At 37.2% G+C, this 26,377-nt stretch overlaps 1 protein-coding gene across 4 annotated transcripts in view; it reads right to left on the bottom strand.

The window, feature by feature from the left end:
* Positions 1-26,123, bottom strand: part of ARHGAP5 (Rho GTPase activating protein 5) — a 71,790-nt gene extending 45,667 nt beyond the window's left edge. Inside the window, exons 1-2 of one of the 4 annotated variants that reach the window (XM_061159144.1) lie at positions 25,866-26,123; positions 8,135-12,013 (exon numbers count right to left, since the gene is read on the bottom strand). In XM_061159144.1, coding sequence (XP_061015127.1) covers positions 8,135-11,854 — 3,720 coding nt within the window. In that variant the 5' untranslated portion in view covers positions 11,855-12,013; positions 25,866-26,123. Of the gene's footprint in view, positions 1-8,134; positions 12,014-24,679; positions 24,865-25,056; positions 25,141-25,865 lie in introns of those variants that run through there. The other 3 variants (XM_061159145.1, XM_061159146.1, XM_061159143.1) reach the window with 3 other exon arrangements.
* Positions 26,124-26,377: the final 254 nt, after the last annotated feature.

The raw sequence follows: 26,377 nt of genomic DNA, 5'->3' as shown, positions 1-26,377 counted from the left end.
CAGTAAATGCTTTCCAAATGAGAGATACCAGTTTTACTAACCTTGATGAAAATATAAAAAATACTTAATATTCAACAAAACCAAATTTACTAGACTGAATTCCTGAGAGCAGAGCCCACGACCAAGTCATAACTTTGGACAGTGTTCCTGTGTCATAGCAGGCATTCATTAAGATGCTTATTGGATAAAATAACAATTTCCTTGAGTCAAATAAATGCAATTATTAAAATATATATATATATATATAAATGGTTGTTTTATTACTACTACAAAAAAAAGTCATATATTCATACTGACTTCAACTGATCATAGTACAACATATTGTGCGAGGACATGGAGATCAACTATAAACAAGATATAAATCCAGCCTGCAATAGACACTGGTTTTCATCCCTTAAAAATTACCCTAATTTGGGGGAAGCCAACCTCAACCCAGAGCTCTAAAGGCTCAGGTCAACATTCAGCAGCATAATTCTACTCTCCTGGCTAGACTTTACTGGTTAGGAATGGAGACAGGACCCAACTCACAGCAATGAAACTGGAAGAGATGCTGACTGAGGAATCTGGGAAAGCAGTTTCCTCATTCTTCTGAACACACTTCCTTTACAAAAGTGACCCTTATTCTCTCCCTTAAGGAAGTGTCTGCAAGGTAATAATAGATACAATGGGCACCCTGTATCAACTGCCCAGAAATCTTTAGATTTCAAAAAAAAAAATAGGTAAAAAATAGAAAATCTGAAACTGTGAAGCAGTTCAAGACTTGGTTAAATGACCCTGTTCATTAAACAGGTACAAACTACATTATCTCTATCTGACCTCTAAGTACTCCTCTTCCTATAGTAAGTTTTTCAAGCATCCAATTTTTAGTTAGCCTTAATATAATTCTTTCAAGACTCTAGTTTCTCTCAGATGTGAACACCGACAGTCACTTAAGTAACTGTCAGGAGGTTACATTAAAAGAGTGATACACATTAAAAAAAAAAAATGCAACTTACCCTATAACTTATACATTCTGATATAGACAAACAGCAGTTCAACACAGACATATTATCACATATTTCACTACTTTTGTATCTGGGATGAACAATTTCTAGATCAAGAGAGAATTCTTGTTACCACTATTTGGCTTGACAGTATTTTCAAACTGGGCATTTTACTTAATAAAGACTGAGGTTCTAGAAGTCAGAAGTCTAATAATTCTAAACTTAAGATTTACTATTCTAAAGGATCTACCATAGTAATAGCTTGGTATCAATTCACTACTTACTAATAATAAATTAACACCTTCTGACTCAATATATAGATATCCCTTCCATTTTTTTTTAAGAAAACATACCTACTTTGGTATTCTTTCCTTAACAGGCTCTAAGCCCCTAGTACAACGGCTAAAGCAACAGAATCTTTTAAGATACTGATAGAGGGGTTTCAGTAAGAAGGGAGCAATAAAATACAAAGAAAATAATATGGACTGGAAGGAAAGTCTGAGAGTAAAATACCAGTTGGTAGTTGCTAATAAAAATAAGTGGATGAAAAGATTCACGACCTGGAAATGACAGGAAAACAACTTTTAAAAAGGCTGAAAATGAAAAATCATTAGAATACCAGCTTATTCTAATACACCACAAAATTCACTAAAGTATTCTACTATTTACTATCTGAATCAAGAGGATAGCATCAAAATGGATACTGAAGAAAAGACAAGTACACCTCATTTCATTGCATGCATGTGTTAAAAACTGGCAATTTTATCAATAGAACTCAAATTTTCTCATTTAGTTCATTCTAAGCACTGTTTTACAAGCACTTTTAAGTTACAAAATCAATTTAATAGGTCACAACCAGCACCTATTTTTTCACTATAATAGGCTAGAAAATCAAAATAACTTATAAAGCAGGTATTGCTTTAGAAAATTTCCTTTACACAGAAATATATATGTGTATAATGGGTCATGATTTACGAAAATAATCCTTACAAATCTTTCCAAATCAAGAAATATCTTACAGCTTTTGTTCCCACAACTAATACTAAACTCCTTTTGGGGTATGGAACAAAAGATAATTAAGCATAAAGCCTTCTCTGATTGGCAGAAATGACAATTAAAGCCTACATTAGGAGAATCAGGTCTTTGAGCCTCTTTTAAATGCCACTAATACCAAATGTTATGATTTTCCAGATGTCAAGGAACCTAAAAAAATATTCCTAGACTATAGCTCCCATGCTGGAATCAAAGAACAAAGGTTAAAAGAATGAACTTTTCTGTTAGAAAATAAAAGAAAAGAAGTGCATAAACTTAGGATCAGAAATCACCTACGTGCAAAACTTAGGAGTATTTAATTAAAAAATGAGTCAAGAAACTAATCCAGCAAATGGAATAGAGGACTATTCTGAAATACAGTTGGAGTATACTGGGATATTTCAGGCATGAAGCACATCATAATAGCATTTATTGAGTACTGCTACATGTCAGACATTTGAAACACATAGTTCCAATTCTATCACAATCTCAAGGAAAATTTTGTAATTCTTAATTTACAGGTGAGGCAATCAGCTAAGAAAGGGTATGTGGTCTATGTTTACTCTCCCTACCTTTAAGAATCATCTCTACTACTTGGCCATTCAACATTGGTAGCTCTTCAAGGCTGTGTCAGACAACTGTATTCACTCTCCCTATGTCATTTCATCTACTGCTATCTCTGCTTCATTGTCTCCTAAATATGTATCTCCAACTCAGACCTCTTCTCCGAAGATCTGCATATCTAAATGCCTACTTGATACCTCCACCTGAACTCTAATTTCTACCTCTCAACTCCAAACCTGGCAAATTTCCAATGCTCTATGTAAGGAACAGCATCATCACTGATTAAGCTGCACAAGCTAGAAACCAAGGCGGTATCTTACGCGATATATTCACCAAATCCACCCCATTCTATCCATTGCCACCATTCTCCCTCCCACTCCAACTATTCAAATCTTTCTTTCTTTTTTTTTTTCCGGTTTCATTCACTTTGTTATTCTCTTTATAAAATTATGAAGTGAATCGTGATAAATCTTTCATCATGATTCACTTAGGCTACTGTAAATGCCTGCTGGTCTTCCATATCACTCAACCCATACTTCACCCTGAAACTAAGTGATTTCAGCTTCACTAACTCTGTTAATTTCAATTTACTCTTAGGCTCAATAACAAAAAGTCCAACAGTGCTAAAAGGTCGGAGTCCAGTCCCCACTCTCAAATCTCTCCTTTACTATTCTCTCCCACAGATCAGGTATCAACCAACTATGGCCTAGCAGACCAATTTACCCTGTTGCCTGTTTTTTTGAAAATAGCCATACTCATTCACTTACGTATTGTCCATGGCTGCTTTTGCACTGTAATAGCAAAACTGAGCAGTTATAATACAGGATGTATTACACCTTCAAAGTCTCATATACTTATTATTTAGCTCTTTACAGAAAGTTTGTCAACAACTGTTTTAGATCATTGACTAGTCACATTGACTAGTCACATCTCCTTTAAGAACATGCACATTCTCCTCATTCAGGATTAAATATTCTTCCATCCACCCAACTACTCCTCTAGTTAAGTTCTATTCATCTATCAGATCTAACAAAATGACAGGTCTCAGGGAAGCCTTTACTTACCCTGTAGACCAGTTTATCCTAATTCAGATTAGCCACATTTCAAGTGTTCAACAGCCTTAGGTGGCTTGGAAGGACAGTTCTGAGTTTGAGGTCTGTATATTTGGGAGCTCTCTATTTTACTGGTCAATGTGACTGTCTCTATTTAACCACACTGTGTTAAATACTAAAGTTCTACACAAGTTGACAGAATAAGCAGATATGTCACCACTCCACCTCTGCCTTTCTTCTTCAGAAGTGTCCTAGCTATTCAATATTTGTATTTACTATTTACTCTTCCATATTTATATTAGAATCTGTGTAAAATTTCTTGAAAAATCTTTGACACTTTAGTGAAACAACACAATCTAGAGATGCAGTCTGAAGAACAATAACTTCTTTATGATAAGCCACATTTCATGGATAGAGGAAGGCAACAGCTCATTTATTTATATGCTCTTTAATGTCTTAAAATAATGTTTTATGCTTTTCAACACAGAGGTCTGCACATTATGTTACAATTACTCCCAGGCACTAGATAGTCTACTATGCTTTTGTAAATGGTGTCTTCTCTAATTATTTTTTCTAGTTATTTATTGCTGATGTATAGAGATACAACTGACTTGATTATTGATGATATATGGAACTAACTTTGCTCTTTTATTAATATTATAATTTATCTGTAGACCCTATTTGGCGTTCACATAGGCCAATCATACCATCAGCCACTAATAAAAGTTTTGTTTCTTTCCAATACTCAGACTCTTTTATTACCTTTTCCCTACCTTATTGCTTTAACTAGGATCTCTGTATAATACTGACTGCAAGTGGTGATATTATAAACATTCTATCTTGTTTCTGGGTGAAAAGGGAATTCATTTCCCTCATGAGGATGTTATTTAAAGTGATTTCACTTGTTTGTGTATTTATAGATACCTGTTCTCAAGTAAGCTCTCACCTGTTCATAATTTAGTAGCTTTCCACTAAATTACTAGGAAGCTAATGAATGAAATTTTATCAAGTGATTTTTATATATTGTTGAATTTTTTTTTTTTTTTTTTTTGCCCTTAAATACATCTATAATCCCGTAATTAAAACTCTTGGGGTAAGATGTATTTTAGAACTCAGAAAATTTCAGTCATTACCGATACTGTACAGTACAAAAAAATGTCTATTGCATAACAACCCCAACAAACTTTGGGTCAGTACCCTGTGTTCAAATACATGAATATATCCGCAGTGAACTATATGGATTTTTTTTTAGATAAGACAATGATTATATGTAGCCTCACACACCAGTTCAAGTAGGATTTTCCCAAGAACAGAGTAAATCAGATAATGCTGCTGAATTCTACAAAAATTTTTGATTTTCAGAGGTTATGGATTTCAAAGTTGCAGTTAAGGGTCTGTGGACTTGCACTTTAAAATTTTTGCATGTGCACTCGTAAGTAAAATGGGACTATAATTTTCCTTTCTTACATTATCATTGACTGGTTCTGGGACTAAGAATAGATAACTTCACAGAGAATGAATTTAATAAATTCTCCTACTCTTCCTATTTACTGGATTTGTAGAACATTGGAATGACCTGTTCCTTAAAAAGTCTCCTGTAGAATTTTACCTGGGCCTGGTATTTTTGTGCTAAGATGTAACTACTACCTCATAACTTATTTAACAGTTACAGGATTATTCTAAGCTTTTTTTGTCATGGACTTCAACTTTGTGTAACTTTCAAATTTATTGATCTAAATTGTTGACAGTATTTTCTACTATCTTATTAATCTGCTGCTGCTGCTGCTAAGTCGCTTCAGTCGTTTCCGACTCCGTGTGACCACATAAACGGCAGCCCACTGGGCTCCCCTGTCCCTGGGATTCTCCAGGCAAGAACACTGGAGTGGGCTGCCATTTCCTTCTCCAATGCATGAAAGTGAAAAGTGAAAGTGAAGTCACTCAGTCATGCCCAACTCTTACTGGCCCCATGGACTGCAGCCCACCAGGCTCCTCCATCCATGGGATTTTCCAGGCAAGAGTACTGGAGCGGGGTGCCATTGCCTTCTCTGCTTATTAATCTGATCTATCTGTAATTAAGCTATCTGTAATTATAGTCCCCTTTTCATTCTCAGGGTTTACACCTTCTCTTTTTACCTGATCTTGTCAGATTTTTGTCTATGTTTCTAGTCTTTTCAAATAATAAAACTTCTAGTTTTGTTGATTTCTCATTTGGTCTCTGGACTCATCACTTCAAAACTGAATGTGTACATCGGCCTCCTAGCTAGACTACCTGATGCCAATCTCCTCCCTATTCGGAATCTCAAGTACAAAACAATTTTCTTACTGCCTAGGCCCTGCTTAACTAACTGCTTTTGGATTTAAACTAGCTCTTCAGTTTAGCAGACTCTTTTAAGTTTCAGTTCAGTTGCTCAGTCGTGTGGGACTCTTTGTGACCCCATGGATTGCAGCACTCCAGGCCTCCCTGTCCATTACCAACTCCCTATAAAGGCAATAATATTGCACAATACCCTCAACCGGGACAGTTTCCTATTGTATCTTAACTTGCCTAGACACAATTTTACACCTCGGTACAAATGACTTACCCCTCTTAAAGTATCTTTTCTTCTTCCTAAAAACCAATCAAAATACTCAAAACTGGTGATTTACCTTTTTCATGAAGTTTTATGAACCTAACTCTATACCCCTATGGTGATCTCTCGTCTTGTATTCACTTAATGTATGTATCTGACAGTATTATCACAAAATAATGTATATACTTTTTAATTTAATCAATTTACCACATGCCAAGCACTATTTTAAATAACTATGAACATACTTCTCATAGGGAAATATGTTTATCTCCATCTTCCTTGAAAGGCATATACAGAATTTACACAGCTAGTAAGCTGATTCAAATCCTAGCAGTCTGGCTCTAGATCATGTGCTCTTAATTGTTACACTATGCTTCCCTACAGTGCTCTAGTGTTACTTTTCTACCTCTGTTCCAAAAACAGGGTACTGTCTTTCAAACTAACATTTAAGCTTTTTTAGGGATGCACATCTTCAATTCTTTTATATCCTTCAACAGCTTTTTGTACAGACTTAAGCATATAGCACGTTTTTAGTGAATGCTCACTAAAATGAAACAGAAGACAACTTACTCAAGTCCACCTTATACAATGAAAATAATTTCCAGGCAAACAAAAGCTGCACTAAAATGCTCCGGCTTTTCTGTAATGTTTACAGGAAAAAATACCACGGATAACTATGATATAAATAGTTAGCCTTGGAGACATCCAAGGCACTTCACTGTACATATATAATACAAAGCACTAAAGTATAATTGCAGCATAAAACTATATTTATAAAGCTGCATTATAACCTATGTTTATCTTTTTAAGAACAGAGGTTCAAACATTTAAGTGACATTTATGTTTAAGGTGAAACACTGAAGGATTAAAAAATCACTTATAGATCTAAAAGCTTCCAAAATATCATGTTTTCCAATTCCCTTAAGTTCAAGTATCGTAACACAATGAATCTAAAATTTAAAGCAATGTTATATAGGCATGTCTTGGAGATAATCCAGGTTGAGTTCCAGACCACTGCCTAAAAACAAATATCACAATAAAGTGAATCACAGAAATTCTCTGGTTTCCCAGTGCATGTAAAAATTACATGTATACTATATGGCAGGCTATTAAGTGTACAACAGTATTTTGCCTAAAAAAACCAATGTGCGTACATCAATTTAAAAATGTAGCTAAAATGTGTTAACCATTATTTGAGCCTTCAGTGAGCTGTAATCTTTTTGCAATAGTAACATCAAAAATCACTGACCACTGTAACAAATATAATAATTTTAAAATTTGGAATATTTTGAGAATTACCAAAATGCAACACAAAAGCAAGTAAGAAGTAAGAAAATGCTACTGGAAAAATGGTGCTGTGAAGCCTTGATCATTGCAGGATTGCCACAAACCTTCAATTTGTAAAACATGCAGTATCTGGGAAGTGCAAAAAGCAAAGTGCAATAAAACAATATATCAAATATGCCAATATATCAAATTAATATATTTATGTCAACAAATCAAGCTGCAAAACTGCTAAGTCAAAAGGGAAAAACAGACAAATAGGATGCTTACAGACAAACAGAAAATGAACAAAAGCATTTTATATCTAAGTTTCTGTAGACAGAATCTACATATTCACCTAGAATTTTTATGCTGAAGAATACAAAATCAAACTTCCACCCCAAATAAGCTTTTTGCTGTTCAGTTGCCCAGTCATGTCTGACTCTTTGCAAAATAAATAAGTTAAAGCACAAGTAAATAAAATGAAGTAACAAAAAATAATCAATCCTCACAAAATATTCAGAAAATTAAAAAGAGCTGCCAATTACACTTACTAAATGACAGACAGCCTAACTTCTCACTGACAGCAAATCCATTATCTTAAAAAATAATTTTTTAAAAGTCAAAACAAACATCTTCAGAAACATTATGAACCATACATTAAACTTACTTTTTTGTCTTCTTTGACTTTGTGGGTTTTCTTCTTCATCTTCTTCTCATCTAACTCTTGGTCTGAAGTGATTGCAGGATTATCAATACCACCTTTCCAAGTTTCAACAGGAGAAAGCAGCGGGTCTTCCTCACTTCCACGATGTCTTCCTTTCCTTTTCGCTTTAGAAGTCGTGAAAGCCTCATCATCACTTGCATCTGAATGTGTTCTTCTGTAGTATGACTTGGCTTTACTAAATAGGGTTTTAGATTTATATTTGTATTTTGAAGGTCTCCGTTCTCCATGACTTTTCGAGGTTCTATCAGAAAATCCATTTTCTTCATCTCCTTGGGTGTTATTTACAAATGAATTTCTAATTTTAATAACACGATTCTGACTGTCATCTGGGACAACGTATATCTCATCAGAATAGCCCTTCTGCTTGAAAATTGTGTCAATGGGTTCTGAGTAGTTATCTGAAGGATCCATATCTTCAGGATGTGCCAAAGGCACCCGAGAAGTCTGTTTTCTTGGATTTTTACCAATACCAGCTTCAATTGTTTTTAAAAGGTTTGGATCCAATTTTTTCACGTTTGTCTTCGGTGCAACTGGTTTAGGTTTAATAGGTGGAGGCACTTTATGGTTGCGTTCATGGTCATGACAATTTGGGGTGCTGTGAATAGGGTATTCATTTCCTTCCAAATCTAATCTATATCTGGATCGGTCACTAGGTGTTGGAAGCAGCTGTACATCATCCCCAATTGGACTATAAGGAGGTGGTGCTTCTGTATCATCATCTGAATCAGGGTAGTTGTTGTAGGGAAAACAGTCTCTGGGAGATGGCAGGAAAACATCTTCACTCTGATGGGTTGATTCCCTTGTACTATCAGATAAATAGGAATTTTCTATCATATTTTTTTTCTCTAGAACATCACTGAAAAACAGTGTAAAGACCTCAGTTTGCCGATGATACTGAGATAAAGAATACAATGCTGTAAATTTAGCAGAGATCTCAGTTGCAATGTGTTCTCCTTCAGTCATTAACTCCTTGATGGCCTCATTTTCAAAAAAGTCTGCTTGGCTGTCAGTAACTGCCACCAGTTGTACAGGGATGGTGTCCTGAACCTCTGACAGAAATGCTCGAAGCATTCCCATTGATGCTTTCCGTTTGGCAGAATATACAAGTATATACCCATGAACCAGTTCATCTTTCCTGACTCCAATTGAGGAATGGTATGATAATATTGTGATCTGTATTCGCCTCCTTTTTTCACCAATGATTTTATCAAGCATTAGGGAATTATTCTGTCCAGCTTGGGCAGCACTACAAGAATGAGAATCAAGGAAGGGTGAAAGAATAAGATCCACACTAAATGGATCACCACACATGGCACACATGACAATTCTCAAGTCAGCTTCTGATACATCCTTATTGGTGGGAACCGGGCTCACCACATCTAAATTATGTTTAACAGATTCTAATACTCCTCTTAGAGCTTGCTTTATTTGGGTTTCATTAAATTTACGAGGATATGTACCACCAGGTACATCTACAAAAGGACATTGTAACTTGTTTGCCAACTGTTGCCCTTGGTGCCTGAGAATTGGTAGATTCTTACTAATAGAATCTCTCTGATTAGCCAGAATTAATGTAAATGGAAGGTTGGCCATATACTTATCTTTTCTGATCTGAGACGCTTCAGTTCTTATTTTTCCAATAAATTCCCCAATAAAATTCAGTGACTCAATGGAATTAAATACACAAAAGCACCCATGTGGTTTAAAGGCAGCAGTCCATAACTGACTTAAAAAGTAAGGCGACTTGGCATCAACAGGCCGAAGATCAAGTTCATAAATTTTTCCATCTAAGGCATACTCATCGTCAGTGGATTGTGTCCTTATCTCATTTGCTAGTTCTTGGGCAAGGCCATCTTTCCCTAAAATGAAAAGGTTAACTTTATCTATATTGGTGCTATCATGATACAACCGTAAGCGACCATGATCCAACTGCAAAAGACTACTGGCAAGTAACTGCTCTACTTTAATGTCTGTACAGTTTTGACCACTAAGACACGTTTCTTTAGTGGGATGATAAACAAACCCTATGTGCTTAAGCAGAAGAGACTCCCTATCTGGTGCGAGTTTCTGTAAAGCTTTGTATCTAGGTTCTTCACTCAAAACTGTATGAATTTCACTCATTTTATCTGAACTAGGTGTTGCATTAAGATCTAAATCATAAAAAAGTTCAGAATGTTCAAAAAGCATTTCCTGAAACTCTTCTTTGGCTTTTTCGACTATTTCTCGCTGATGCCTACCATACACCTCTTTGCTATCAGCCTCAGTGATGTATTTGAAGGCTTCATCCTCCATTACAAAGCACATAACTTCCTCCCAAGGTTGCCCAGGTGAAATAAACTGAATTTTTTCCAAAGTCTTCTTGAATTTTTCCTTCATTTCTACCCTCCTCTTCTCTGATATTAGATGCTGTACATGGTTCTGATAGACTTTTTCAGCTTCTAAAGTGCTCAGGAGGTCAAATGGGATCCGTCTATCATTAATTTTGTCTATATGGTCAGTTTCATCCCAAGGTGTTTTTTCTAGCACCACAAAACATAACTGAAAATCTGCTCTCTTTTCCATTAACTTCAAAGCTTCTGACCAATTCAAATGTTCGATCTCTTCCAGATTTGGCAAAAGAGTGTTAAAAGCTCTTGGTAAAGTATTTATATATTCTTCTCTCCTTTTTCTTATATGTTCCTGTTTAAGTTGTTCTATGTGTTTTGAGAATGTATTTCTAGCCTTTCTTGTTCCCTCTAAGTGGATGTATTCTTCATAATCAGGATGATTTTTCAATTTGTTACTAACAGTTTTCCAAGTTGCATGATAATCTCTTACAGTCTGCACAAGTTTTTCAAACTTATCTGTTGCTGTGACAACAAGTTGTCTCTGTGTTTTATAAGCATCCAGATAGGGAATAATTTTAGGCTTGCCACGAGTTTTATCCAACATTTGTACCAGTGCAGTGAAACATGTCTCAATGTTGACGTTAAATCGTGCTGATGTTTCCACTACAAGGAGGTTCTTTTTGTTTGAAGCAAAGGCCTGAACTTCTCTAAGATAATGATCCACACATTCATCACATTTAGTTGCTGCTATTATTACAGGCTTTTTTGATTTTGATAGTTGGACAAAAAGGTTATTCACAAATTTAAGTTGATCATCAAACTTCCTATTGCATCCCTGACTTACGTCAATGCACAATAAAAATCCATCTACATTGAGCTTCCCTTCAGGCATTTGCTTCTGTTCGAAATCTTGCTCCAAGCCTAGTTGATCAGTGCAAATGTACATTAGTTTTTCTGCTGACTGCAATTTAGAGGCAGCTGCACGCTTTATATATGGTTGCAAATTCGTACTCCGATGAGGCAAGAAAGTCTGGTCATCAATGAACTCAGTTTGTTCGATGACATGAATTTTGCATTCTACTCCATCTTCACCACTTTGCGTTATGTCACCCCAGTACAAAAAATGATCATTGTTTACTACTCGTCCTCCGAAGTCAATGGTGCTCAGCACGGAAGTATGTTCTGGATAATACTCATCAGCTTTTGAGCGTACAAATCTATTGCACAAACAAGACTTTCCAACTCCACAGTTACCCTTGTCTTTTTCAGTCCCAGAGAGTCCAACCACACTGATGGTATAGGACGGGGGGCGAGGCTCTTTGTTTTTTGCCATCATAACTCTATTGTCATGTCTCTACATTCATAAAGATAACCAGATATACTTCTCATTTTGAAAATAAAATCATCTCAAAATACATTTCAGAACTACATTTGGTTCTTTGTATTTCCCTCATTTCTGTGCAGAAAGGTCTTCAAGATCATATGGATCATCTTCCTAGAAAGAGAAAAAGGACAAATCTTAGTCATGAATTATACATGCTGAACTATATACACGTTAATGTTCACAATAAAGCACCAGACAAAGTTAACAGTGTCACAGTATTTTAAGAAATCACCAAAGACAGTTTATGATTTACTATTAAAAGTGCAAGAGGACCCCAAAATTTAAGGCAAATCTAACAACTAAAAAAACTAAATACAAATTTTAATGTGATCTTACAAACTTTAAAATAAAACCCTATTAACCAAATATGCATTTTGTTTCTAGTCCTTCCCATCCCTCAATTTTCCTGTCTTCTCTGACTGGAGGCTATGTTTGATAACTAAAACAAACTAGTTGCCTTAACAACTCTCTCACAACTTAAAAAAAACTATCTGCTTTCTATTACATGGTTCCTCAAAACTTATTCCCTAAAATGGAATTTCATGTGAATTTAGCAAGATCTTAGAATTTAAAAAGTCTTATGCAATCTATCAAATATTATATACAAAACCAATTAAGTATATTCATATATGTAAACAAGAAAATGGAAAAAAATGATCAGTTAATACAAATCATTATAGTGATTAACTGGATCAACACTTTTCAAACTAAGGACCAATGTTTATTTCGTATCTGCAAGTCAATTTTTAAAAATACAATGAAATTTTTAATCTGAATGAAATCTTTTAAAAAATGGAGGCCCCAATTTCTTATTAGATTCAAGAGACAAAAAATTACTGCCAAACTGTTTCTAAATGTTCCTGATTCCTGCATTTATTTCCTCTCAGAGTATTTACAAAGAGCTCACAGATCATATTTTGAGTAGCACAAAGCTCAAGAATTTTAAGATTATATATCTGAGACAGTCTTTTAGAATTATTTGACATAAAAACAACAACAAATAACCCTTAAGACTTGCATTTAATTTAATTTCAGGTTATTTGTGTGGAAACAATGAATTAGTCTCTTACCATGGTTTTATTTGGAGACTCTTCACATTCTTTTGAGGTTGAATGAAAAGCAATACATAATTTCTACCATACCAAATTTCACAAGGAAAATATCCAGTCATGTATACCAACATATATGAAAAATATCTTCAATCCAGACAAAATAAAAGATCATAAAGACCATGAGGGAAAAAAAAATTAGAGGTCAGGAAATAACCACTATTTGCCCCAAATATGTGGTTTCTCCACTACTCTCAAAATTGCAAGTAAGTATCTATTAAGATTATAGTCTACATCTGCTATACTAATGGTAAAAAGAAATTATTCTTGCAATTTAAAATTTTGACTAATATTTCTAATACAATATTTTAAAATAAAATCTCAAGGTTTATTCTTGTATTCTCTAAGTTTATCCTAGCAACCTCAATGAAATACTAATTTTAACTGTATCAGCCACCAAACACTCAAGCAAAATATTTATTAGGTTCACTTTTGTAATATAATGTTGAAGGACCAAAATAAGTAGTAGAAAATCATGAGTAAATGGAAATGACTTCAAATTAAATTCCTAACATTTATTAGTTTACAACAACCCTAAATCTTTTGAGACATGGTTCCCCCATGTATAAAATGAAGCTGCCTATCTAAACAAATTTAAGAACTAAGTTTTTCTTTGTTAATGTTAAATGCAAAGAAAAAATGCTTAATAAATATTTTCTGTTTTTAAGATTTGATTGTTGGAATCAAGGAGGCTGTTGAAGATTTATTAAAAAATGACGTGTTCAGGCTGGGGACTTACCAGTATTTATCTGAGAGCAGTACATACAATAACTAGCAGTGTAAGAAATTAGAGCAGTCCCACTCAATCCTATTAACTTTCTTTTATCAAGTAAAAAAATTTTATATCCTAATGTGATCAAACTGAATATTTGCACTGAGCATCAAGTTTAACATTCTTTACTTTAACTACAGAAAAGAACAATTGGGCTACTTAATGGATACTTACTGAAAAGAAAACAGTGAACTAACTGGGTAACAAAGTTATAAAGAGCAATAAAAAGGGAAATTAGTTTGTGAAAATAGCATAGTGATTCCATAACAAATGGTTAAAAAAAAAAAAAAAAGCCCTGCAAGCAGCAGGATACAAAGTCTGTCTTTCTTTCTTACTAGACAAGCAAAAAATTGCAGACGATATCCTCTTAAATGTATACCAAAAGAAAATATAACCAGTGATTACTTCAGGGAATTTTTACATTGAATTCTACAAACACCAGAACTACGCAGAGCTCTTCATTAACTCTGGTGGACAAACATCTATTCTGAAAATTAAGAGCAATTCAAAGCAGTGAAAGACTGTTCCCTGCTTTCCAGTTTAAGAGACATAAAATTTTCAACAGAAAAGTAACAGTATGTCATACGGACCTGAGTATTGTGGAAATTTTTCAACTATAAATCTAATTCTTATCATAATGGTTACATCTTGGTAAATATTTTTTACAAATACTTATCCAAACACATTAAAAGAATCATTCATGCTCTCCTAGAGCATAAACCTCAGAAGACTGAGATACTTTTCTATATAAAATTATCCAGCATAAAAGTCAAAAACACTACCACAAAATGAATTTTTAAAGTTTCAGAAAGAAAAAGCCCTTAAAAGTAAGGTGAATGGAAGCATGAAGTCATCATCCTTTCATCAGTCATTGAAAACTGGAAGGCTTTTTATTTAATAGAGAAATAAAACTCTATCGTATTGACAAATTTTCAGTACTAAGGCTTTGACACATCCTAATTAGTGGCAGTCTCTGACTTACAAATTAATATTAAAGTTCAAATTAAAAATAAGGTAGCCTTGTGTGACATGTGTGGTTTACAGACCAAATTTACAGTAAACTACCACAATGAAGAACATCCACGTTCTTTCTACTAACAATGTTCTCAGGCAGGCTACCCGCTGGCATTTTGAAGTCAGATCCAGAGTTTTTGTCATGAGTCACCATATAGTGATTATCAGGTGAGAAAATTCATTTATCTAGAGGTAGGAAAGAATGCTAGAGAAATAGCTGCTCTCTCCAACTCTTCACCATAGCAGTGCCTTCTTTATCTGATTTACACGTTTACTTAACTCAGAAGCTTTTTAAAAGTGTCTTCAGATTTTGAAAAAGTTTGAGAAATCCTAGACTAGAAAACTATTGTCATCGTGTCCTCGAAAAGATTTTGTCATTTGAATGAGTATGGTGTAACTACCTCAAGGAAGAAAGTTATACTTTCTGTACAGGTTTATAAGGAAGTTTACTTTCAGACACTTGGATAGTTTATGTAATTTATCCACTGGCCCTCACTATTCAAGTCAAAATTGCACTCCATTAACTAACCAAGGTAGTTTTTCTTCTGTACTGCGAAAAAAAGAATGCCTTTTTAAAATTTCCCACTAATAAGCTAATGGCCAATGTCTATAGGCAGGCTGTTAAATTTGAAAACTCCTTTCAAGTATTTTTAATGGCTAATACTTGACTATGTCGATCTAGACATATCTTTTCTATTTTTGACATAACTTAATCTTTGTAAAAAAAAAAAAAATAGAAACCAAGATAAAAAGCAATAATGATCTACTCAAAGTTACAGGGTTGAGTCTCTTGATGACCAATCTTTACCTTCTTAAGCATTGTCACTGTTGTTTATTAAGTCGTGTTCAACTCTTTTGCAACCCCATGCACTGTAGCCCACCAGGCTCCTCTGTCCATGGGGTTTCCCAGGCAAGAACACTGGAGTGGGTAGCCATTTCCTTCCTTCTCCAGGAGATCTTTCTGACCCAGGGATTCAACCATGTCTCTAGCATTGGCAGGCAGGCTCTTTACCACTTAGCCACCAGGGAAGCACTTCTTAAGCATTAGTGCTACTTGTAATAACCTGCAATGTAATTTCTCCTCCTGCCTTTAAGATTATCCTATAAACTTTCAATAAAATGTTTAGAATAAGTATCTCTACAGAAATTAATGACAATGTATAATCTTTAAGTTGGACAACTGTGCTGAGATGAAGGTATCTCTACAACTAAGTTTTGAAATGTTTTAAGTGATTCAAACACAACATGATCTTTTAATGGAGTTTTAATAACATGAAGTGGCTTTCTGCAAAAAAAAAAAAGTTTTTTAAAGTTCTATAAGGAATCTAATCAACTGAAAGATTCTTAGTAATTCTGGATTTAAATTTTGTAACTTTTCACAAAACCATTGCACTCATGAATAAAAAGTATATTTTAAAAAATATTTCACACTTCCAAGTTACTATATGCTGTCAGGAAATTCCTGCTGGCCTCATCTTCAAAATACATTCAGAAATCATCGCTTATCACTATCTTTATTGCTATAAATCTGATCTCATTCCATTCTCATCTCTGGCTCTTCATTAATCCAAAGGCTTCCCAACTAATTTCTCTGCTTCCACTCCTGCTCCTCTTCCTCAGTCTGTTCACAGAACAGTCAGACTATTTCTTTTAAAACATAAGTCAGACCCTCCCTTTCTTTAGGTTAAAACTCTCCCGTGGCTCCAAAAAAGTAAAAGCTAAGTCTTTTCAATGGCTTACTACAAGACCTACCTTCTCTAACCATATCTTACTCTCTGACCTATTCCCATGTTATTCTCCCCATTCCTCATTCTATTCCAGTCACAGTGAAGAACCCTGAACAAGCTAAACATGTCCCTACCTTCGCCCTTACTTTCCCTAACAATCTCCAAATTCCTCTTTGCTTATCCTAATTTACTATACAACTTCTTTATTATTTGTCATTAACTCTATTCCTCTCCTCTCCCTACTCTAGGTTTTAAAAAGATGTACAGAGGGTGGGATGATCTGAGAACAGCATCGAAACATGTATATTATCAAGTGTGAAACAGATTGCCAGTCCAGGTTTGATGTATGAGACAAGTGCTCGGGGCTGGTGCACTGGGATGACCCAGAGGGATGGAATGGGGAGGGAGGTGGGAGGGGGGTTCAGGATGGGGAACACATGTAAATCCATGGCTGATTCATGTCAATGTATGGCAAAAACCACTACAATACTGTAAAGTAATTAGCCTCCAACTAATAAAAATAAGTGAAAAAATAAAATTAAAAAAAGATGTACAAATGCACAAATCTGTTCTTTCCATCATCATATTCCAAGAGCCCCAAACAGTCCTTCCCACATAGTAGCTATTCAATAAATGTATGAAGTCTAATAAATAATAAAGTCAAATGTTCTTAATTCTCTGGTTAAAAAAAATAAAAAGTAAAGCATGTTAGGTTTACTAAATAAGTGCTATAATTTATTAACCTAAAAGATATCACTTATGGAGAAAATATACATATATTCAAGGTTCCAAAATTTTTGTCAAAAATTAAGCTATCAGAATAAAGACGGCTGCTGCTGCTGCTAAGTCGCTTCAGTCGTGTCCGACTCTGTGCGACCCGATAGACGGCAGCCCACCAGGCTCCCCATCCCTGGGATTCTCCAGGCAAGAATACTGGAGTGGGTTGCCATTTAACTATGATCTATAATAATGTACAGGTATACCTCAGAGATATTGCATGTTTGGTTGCAGACACCACAAAAAAGCAAATACACAATAAAGTGAGTCACACAAATTTTCTGGTTTCTCAATGCATATGAAAGTTTACACTATATTGTAGTTTATTAACTGTGCTTCCATTATGTCTATATGTACATACCTTAATCAAAAAATAACACTGTTGGAAAAATGGCATACACTTGGTCTACACAAGGTTGCCAAAAACTTTCAATGTGCAAACCCTCAGTATCTGCAAAGCACAATAAAACAAAGTATGCCTGTATTCAGTCAGAATAATCACCTAATTTTTATTTTTGACACTTAAAACATTTTTTTTAAATCACAATCATTTACTACAGAAAAGTACATTTCAAAGACCTAATTACACAGAAGCAACTTTGTAATTACATTCTCCATTTTTTTTTTTAATTTAAAAAAACATTTATTTTTGGCTGAGCTGAGTCCTCGATGCTTCACAGGTTTTTCTCTAGTCACAGACAGTGGGGGCAATCCTCCAAATTTTGTGTGCAGGCTTCTTGTTACAGTGGCTTCTTCTGTTGCGGAACACAGCCTCTAAGGCACAGGAAGCTTTAGTAGTTACAGCTCCTGGGCTCTAGAACACAGGTTCAATAGTAATGGCACATGGGCTTAGTTGCTCTGCTCCATGTGGGATCTTCCCAGACCAGGGAGGATTCTTTACCACTGAGTCACCAGGGAAGCCCTACTCCATCTTTTTTAGGTCAAATAAAGAAAATATCCCTTAAATAAACAAATATTCAAAAGAGAAGACAGATTCAAGCCCAAAGATGATCATATATTCCACAATCTTAGATAAACTCACCTAGAAAAGTTTGAGAGTAAAAATATCAACTGTATACTAAAAGATGAATATGGCATAATATTGCCTCAATACAAACTTATGCTATAAAAATTAGAAGAAATGAAAAAGGCATTTTAACATATAAAAGAGAGTTAAGTAAACAATGTTAATGCTTATGGGAGAGTCAATCATATTCCGTATTTTCTTTGACTAAGGTTTGTACCACATAAGCACACAATCTTAAGGTTGAAAGGAATGCTAAAGTCATATTCCCATAAATTAGTCTTCATGGAAGCATATCTTGGTAGGACACAGGATAAAGTGTTAGGATGGAGATTTTTTATTTTTTAACCATATTCCCAGCACTCAGATCAGCAGCTGACATACATGGGAGATCAAGTATTTGATGACTAAATGAATCAATCTTCAAACTCAGATCCTGGAAAATCTTGAAGTCACATTCATAGTCACAATTAACAAAAATCACATACTGTTATGGGTCCATAAGGTGTTGCATTGCAGAAAATTCTAATATAAAAAGTCCAGTTCTTCCCCCAAGACCTTTAGTCTGCTCATTAACACAAAAAAATGGATTTATAAACATTAAGCCTGAAGGGTACTTCCAGAAGGGTCTCAGTATGCAGCAGTCTGGGATCTCTCCAAACTCTACTCAGCAAAGGTAATTCTGCTTTTTACCCACTTTTTATCTTTTGATATTTCAAGTATTTATTGTTTGAAAAAGTTTCACTGCGTAACATAATGGTGTAAAATATTCCTAAACAGATTTACTGCCAATCCTATTTTTAATCCACACTTTCCTCTAGTAACATGTTGTCTCTGAGGACATGGTATCAAAGTTATTCTAAGCCCTTCCTAGTCCATTTCTTTCCTCTGTGGTGAAAACACAGAAGAATCAAGGGTCACCTCATTTACATCAACCTATGTAAACAACCCATTAAGTATATACTGTGCTTAGCTACTATTTGCTTAGCTTTATGGCAGAAGTTTAGATAGGGTGGTCCAGGAGGGTGGTCTGACTAAGCCAGGGAGCTATGAATATACTCCTTTCCAGGGTCCAAGTTCTTTCTTACTTTGGAGAATGGAGACACGACAGGGAAGGGCATAATTTGACATTCATTATTGTAAGGCTACACAGGAGGGAAAACAAACTACAATTTTCTTACTTATGGGAACATTAAGTGGTCAAATAAAAATCTCAAAAAAGGGTACAGACTAAAACGGAGGTATGGATTTTTAAAAAAAGGCTGAAAACCACTGCCCGCTATTTTTAACAAGTACTATAGATGAGGCGACATAGGCCATGCGACACACTATAGAACTGATAAATGTAGTAAGAACTCAAAGAAATGAAAGATCAGTACAAATTAGAATAGGTCAGGGCTTTGAGAGCTTTTTCTGTGAAAGGTCAAACAATAAATACTTCAAGCCACAGACAATATTTCCACAAATGATCATTATATGATCATTCATGATTATATGAAATTAGAATTCCATGTAATTTTCACATATTACAAAATATTATTCAAAACTGTTTCCCCAACCATTTCAAAATGTAAAAAGCCATTAAACAAAGATAAGCAGCAGACTGGATTGTGCTCACAGACTATAATCTGCAGACTCCTGCAGCAGATTTAAGGATCTGAGTAAACTCTGAAAAAGAGACTGGATTTGGATTTTAAAGTCTTTCCTGGTATGTGATTAGTGTGGAGTGGCTGAGTACAGTTGCCATGTTAGAAAGCAGAAACTTACTTATTTCTGAAGATATGTCTATGTAAGGTCTTCAAGGGCAAACAGAAGTGAAATACAAAATTGGATTTGGAGGGGCACAATGCCTAAGAGATGGGCAAACACTGGAGGCCTGAAAGCACCTGAACTATCACAGAATTGAAAAGAGCCATTCAAGACAAAGACTTTGGTGACTGGCTACTAGATAAAAGAAATAAAAGACAAATGAGTCAAGTTTCTTAAAGAAAAACTGATCAGTCTCAGCAACAGATGGTGCTAACACTTGAGTTTCAGGTGACAGTATTACCAAGACAAGTGAAAACACAGAAATGAAATGAGGTAAAGTCAAGATTAGTAACATCAATTTCAAGATCGCACACTTGAGAAAATAATTTAAGAGACCATTTGATGTGTTACCCTTTGTAACAAGCATTCCAAGAGTTATAAACTTAGACAGTAAAGTAGAAATCTGGATCTCTGTCTCTCCTTCCCTTTAACAGTCAACCAAACCAAAAATAAAGAAGCAAATAGAGATAGATATTATCTTGGTTCTAAAAAGGCAAGTATAGAAAGAAATATAAAATGCTGGATCACAATACTGAATAGGAAGAAAATGAACAAACTGTATACCCTATTAGAAGGCAAAGAATCAGTTCTCCAAGGCTGTCTGACAATGCCAAATATAGTTAACGAAGATAGGAATGCAGAGATAATTTATTTCCCCATTACTCCTTCTATTAACCTTGTGTTAATATTTTCACCCAAATCCTTCAATTTGGCTTACAATGTACAAAGTGAGTTCGTACATTTTTACCTTATATTCCCCCCCCCCCCCCGTTAATTTATCCACACCTCCCTATGCTTTGGGTCCACAGTGTCATTAACTTAATGTCTTTTTTTCTCACTTATCCCAATCCTGAAACTTCAAAAGGGTTTCTCCTTTATCTAAATTTCTTTGCACCGATTCTTAAATCAATATGTACTACTTTGTATATGGCTCTTCTACTGTGTTAACTGGCATTTATTCCTAAATCGTCAAGCACCAAAGTTCCGCACCAAAGCTGTAAGCTCTTTTAAGGGAGCAACATTTTATATTTCCTTGTATCACTCCAGTGCCTAGGTGCTCAATAAAATATTGGTCAGGGATAATAAAATAGACTAAATCTAATATGAGGCTAGGAAAATGGAAATTCATTTTTCCATTAACTCTTCATGATGAAAAGCTTGAAAATCTAACCAAATGGAACCACACTAGTCATTATTTTAACCCAAAAATTACAGTTATGCATAACTTTTTCCCAATAGTCCTAAGGAGTAAAATACAGACATAACCAAATATTAACAACCTATTTTATCTGACTGCAAATCTAAGGAATTGTGGACAATCTCCAAAATACAGAAAACAAAACAAAAACCTTTTTAGTCTCTCTTACTTTCGAAGTTCTACTTGCAGTCAAAACATTCAAATTCAAATGCTTCTTCTATAAAGGTTTCCCAAAGAGGCCCTGATAGAAATAGAGGTTCTCTTTTCCACATTTCTTAGTACTTGTAACCATCAATATTTATTACTGTAAAGTTACTACCGCTTCAACTATAGCTTGAGCTACATTATTTCTAACTTATCTTGGTACCCCTAAGGACAGGCACATAAGGGCCGAACGAAGTTAATCTGAATTAATGAATACAAACTGGATGATTTCAAACAAATTTTAATACAGATGATTTCTTTTTTCAAAGGAATTCTTGTATTTAGGAAGAATACTTTTAAAAGACAAAAATAAAAGCTGCCCTGGTTTCTAAGTGTGAGATATCAAGGAAGTCTCAAGGCATCCAGCAAAAATTCACAAGGGATCCAAGGAACAGAGTTTGAAAACCAGTTAAAGTTCATACCCAAAATTCTAAGCAGTGAATTAATATTTTTCTTTGTTTTCCTAGTTTGAGAAAATTATCAACAACCTTCACTTAAACAAATAGGAGCTTGATTACTCAAGTCACCAAATAATGGAACACTTTCTTCAGTTCTTTGCAAAATCAGACTCCCATGGTGTACCCCAAATGTATTTTACAAACATCCTTTAGGAACACAAATGTTACTAAAACAGAACTCTATACAAGACTTCTTGAGTCAACTATATCATCTGCATACTTTCTAGGTATGCAAAGAAAAAATCAGTCCAAATAAATTTCAAAAATAGTATCTATGGAAACTTCAGTTGTGACAAAACATTCTGCAGCTACCAAGAAAATCCCAATTATACCATTTTATGTTTAAGAACTGAATACTAAAAGCAACACTTGTGTTAAGTACCATTAATGATGAAAAAGTAAAAGTTTAGTACGGTCTTCTTGAGAAGTAACTTTTTCCTCAATGTAAAAGTGAGTTACAAAATATTATTCTAAGCTGTACCACAACTTGAATTCCAAAAAAAGAATGCAAATACAATATTTTATTCCTTAAAAAATCTTAACTCTCAAGGTCGAAATAATTTTCTCCAAAAGAGTTTAAGTGTACAGATTAAATCAGCCTTTCAAACAGAAAAAGAGAGGGGTGGGGTCCTGGTTTCAAAACATTTAGGATAAGTACCATGTGACAGAATTAAGACATTACTTTTGCAATAGCATTTCTAAAGTGCTAAAGTAATTTAAATGTGGGGGAGTGGTGCTAAAAAACTGATAAAGATATCAGAATTCTGTGACAATTCTTTCTTGGATAGCCAAGTGTAATACACCCCATTTTCCAATGCTCTTATAGTTAACATACAAAGAATGGTAAAATACATGCTGAAGTGGGTTAAAAAAAAATGTAGCCTACACATGACAACCAAATCTAGTCACCTGAACTGCTCTAATTTCTGCTTTAAGTCAATTTGATCAGTAGTGCTACTTCTTGAAAGCTAAATGCAGATATACCCAGATTTTCAATCATGTATGTTTAGTCACATGCTCCAAGGCCTATGCAAGTTTTTGGTAATCTGCATTTACCAAGGTCTTCCTCTGATCGACTACAGATACAAGAAATGTGGGTCAATTTCAAAGAACAGATGAAAGAGCCAAAAATGAAAAAGCAATTTAAAATGGAAGCGAAACCTTAATCTGAAAACTGCCTAGTAGGTTACCGGTATGGTCAGTATTTCTATCTAAGAATACTAAATAAGAGTACAGTTTCATCACATTAAAGTCAAATAAACCAGAATTGACAGTACTTCCAAACATTTTATTAAAATATTTTACTCAACCAAATACTTTTCTGAAGCGTTGAATCCAGATCAAATTTTTGTTAAAAGAACCATCTTAAGTGGAGATTTAGAGAAATACTCCCTGAAATGAATGAAAACATCAATGGAAATAAATACTTATTAATTAATACTAATTAATTAATTCAAATTGAATACTAGTTTTGGAGTTTAAGTAGAGTCGGCAAACCCCGCCCTCCCAACACCTGTAGAAGACTGCATAAGGAAAGATCAGTAAACATAGCGACGCATTTCACTGTTTCATACCTGAACACTTTTTAAAAAATGATGTCGTTTCCTACCAATTACAAATGCAAAAGCAAATTATCGATGGGAATTTGAACTTAAAAACGCGCGTACACACCATCTGTATGCCTCTTTTGGTCTATACTTAAAACATTTGAATTCCACATATTAAACATGGGCCCAAATTGGATCTCTATCATATTGTAAAAGCATAACCATCTTCCTTACAACTTTCTCGGAATTTTACTAAACGTCCTGATAGTTTGCCTAGACTTCCGAGCACCTTTCAGCCTCAGCTACACCCTGAGCCTCCACCTCACTTGCATTTCTAATAACGCCGGAGAGGGAGGGTGAGAAGGAGTGAGTGTATTTATGTGTGGATAAGTGCGCGCGCGCTCCCGCGCAGCTCCCCACCCCCACCCCGATACTTTTCTTTAGTGGAAACAAGAGGGAGAATCTAGAGGTTATTCTAGCGAAAACTCAATTTCAAAGCCTCAACCCAGTCGCAGCCTACCCTTAGGACCGTGTGTTTTGGTTGCGCAGTGCAACTTCTCACATCCTACCCCGAGCTTTAGAAGCAGGCAAGAAATTGGTGAACAGAACCCAGGGAGGAGGAGGGAGCTAGGGGGGGAAAAGTGAAAGGGCCGATCCCCCAGAAAGGCGCTCAAGTTTGCAATGAAGACTGTGTCTCCGCGAATATGCGCCCACCCCACCTCTCCCGTTCCAGGTGGAACTCGTTAACAGCGGCCGCCCGGCTAATAGACACAGCCACCTTCCTCCCCCACGCACCATCGGAGACCAGGGCAAGTGAGGGCGGCGGGCTGGAGCGGACTCCGGCCACCACCAGGCCCCCGCCGACCCCTGCCCCATCACCTGTGGGGAAAGCGCCCCCTCCCCCGGCCTCTCTGCCCTTCACGCCGCCCGTCTGCCCCCCACGGCAGCCGCTCCCCGCCCCGGCCTGCGAGGACAGAGCGCGGCGCCGGGCTCCCCTCCGCGGCGGCGGGGCCCCAGCCCCTTGAACTGGTTACAACCGGCGGCGGCGACCGAGCGGGGCAGCGGGCGGCGGGAGGGTCCCCGGCCGGGAGGGGGAGAACGGGCAGGCCCAGAGAAGCGGGGAGTCGCAAGGTCCTACCTAACACCGTCGGTCTCCTCCGTCTCCTCCTCAACGGCAGCGGCCCCGGTGGTGGCGGCGGCAGCGACATTCCTGGGGAGCGCTCCCGCCGCCGCCGCCTCCTCCTCCACTCTCGGCTCGCCTCTCTTCCCTGGCGCGCTCACCGAGCGCCGCGTCCCTTCAGCCACCTCCCCCCGCCCGCCCCAACACACACGCCCCGAAACCTCAAGCCCTACGGCTCCCGCGGCCGGGTAACCCACCCTCCCTCCCTCCCCGCCACCAGCGGCGGCCCCGTCCCTCCCCCCTTCCCCGGCGCCCGCCGCCGCGCCGGGCTCAGTAATGGCGGCCACTCGGGCTCCCTCGCGCTGACGGATCTCTCCCTCTCTCCCGAACTTTACCTCAGCATCTCTCCCGGCGCGCACCGCCGGAACGCACACGCGCGCGCGCGCTGCCACACACCCGGCCGGGGGCGGAGCGGCGGCGCAACCTCGACGGGGCGCGCGCGCGCGCGCACCCGCACCGCCCTCCCCACAATCCCCCGCCCCCGCCGCCCTCACCTCGCGACGCCTCCCGCGCCGCGCGCCCGGCTGGGCCCCGCCCCTGCCCTCGTCTCCGGGGAGCCTGGGAAGGCGCGAGCGCCGGAGCCGGAGGGAGGGAGCGAGCGCGCGGGGCCGCGTTCTCGCTCGCGTCCAGGCTCCCCGATTGGCTTCTGCCCCTCCCCCTTCTTCCTCCGCCTCTCCCATCCATTGGTTCCCTCTCCTACTCCATTCCTTCTCACCTTTTCCCTTTTACCCATTGGCGTGAATATTTTCCCTCTGCTTTCCCCCTTTCTCCGTATTCTGCTCCTCCTCCGTCCCATCCTCCACGGTTTAGAAGCTGACGACCATGCAGCTCTGAGCACTGTCGTCTCCGAACCTTCCCTGCTTTCTCCCTTTCCTTCTGTTCCGGTTTCTGGCCGTAACTGAGAGCAAACCACAATACTGCAAAGGAACCTGATATTGTGTTAGCCGTTACAAAACATCGCATGGGCACTGAATGATTCTCGATAAATCAGCCTACGCTCTCTGAGTATTAAAGAATTCAAGAGAGGAAAATATATGCACCAAGCTCGTTCTCAGGGACATGCTCCCGCGTGTGCAGCCAGTTTCCTGCCTGGGATCGCTGGCCAACTAGACGGCACCCGCCCGGGACCTGATGCCGTACTCACCCAGAAAGCAAAACTCCATGGGAGCAAGAAGATTCCGATTCTCCGTCGACACCGCACAGGGACGGAGGCAGGCCCTCGGTTTAATCCATTCTTAAGGAAATTGAGCGAGATGCCAAGACAGGGGGCGGATTGAATTCAGGGTGGCCCAGAAGACCCCTGCTCACACTACTACTGAGCAAACCTTTAGGAACCATCGGTCACCTGGCTTTTATTATACTGTCTCAAATATAATCAATATTTTTGGAGACGCAGAAATCTCACAAGTTTGGAGGTACCCTGGGCTTTTGGCGTATTTCTCATCTGAGCATTGCCATTGAGTCGTGGTTAAAGGGCGGTGGAAAAATGTCTTTTCTTTCATCATTGAAGAAACTGAGGTCTTGTGACTTTCCCAAGGTCATCAGAATCTGTCTTACACACAGTTCTTAAAATAGCTACCGGCAGATGAAAGAATGAATGAGCAAAAACATAAATCTACCCCAATTTGTTACGTTTAAAAGAAAGAAGTAATTTGG

Source organism: Dama dama, chromosome 13 (genome assembly GCF_033118175.1).
Source record: "Dama dama isolate Ldn47 chromosome 13, ASM3311817v1, whole genome shotgun sequence".
Classification (NCBI taxonomy): domain Eukaryota; kingdom Metazoa; phylum Chordata; class Mammalia; order Artiodactyla; family Cervidae; genus Dama; species Dama dama.
This window is presented reverse-complemented; position numbering and strand designations above follow the sequence as displayed.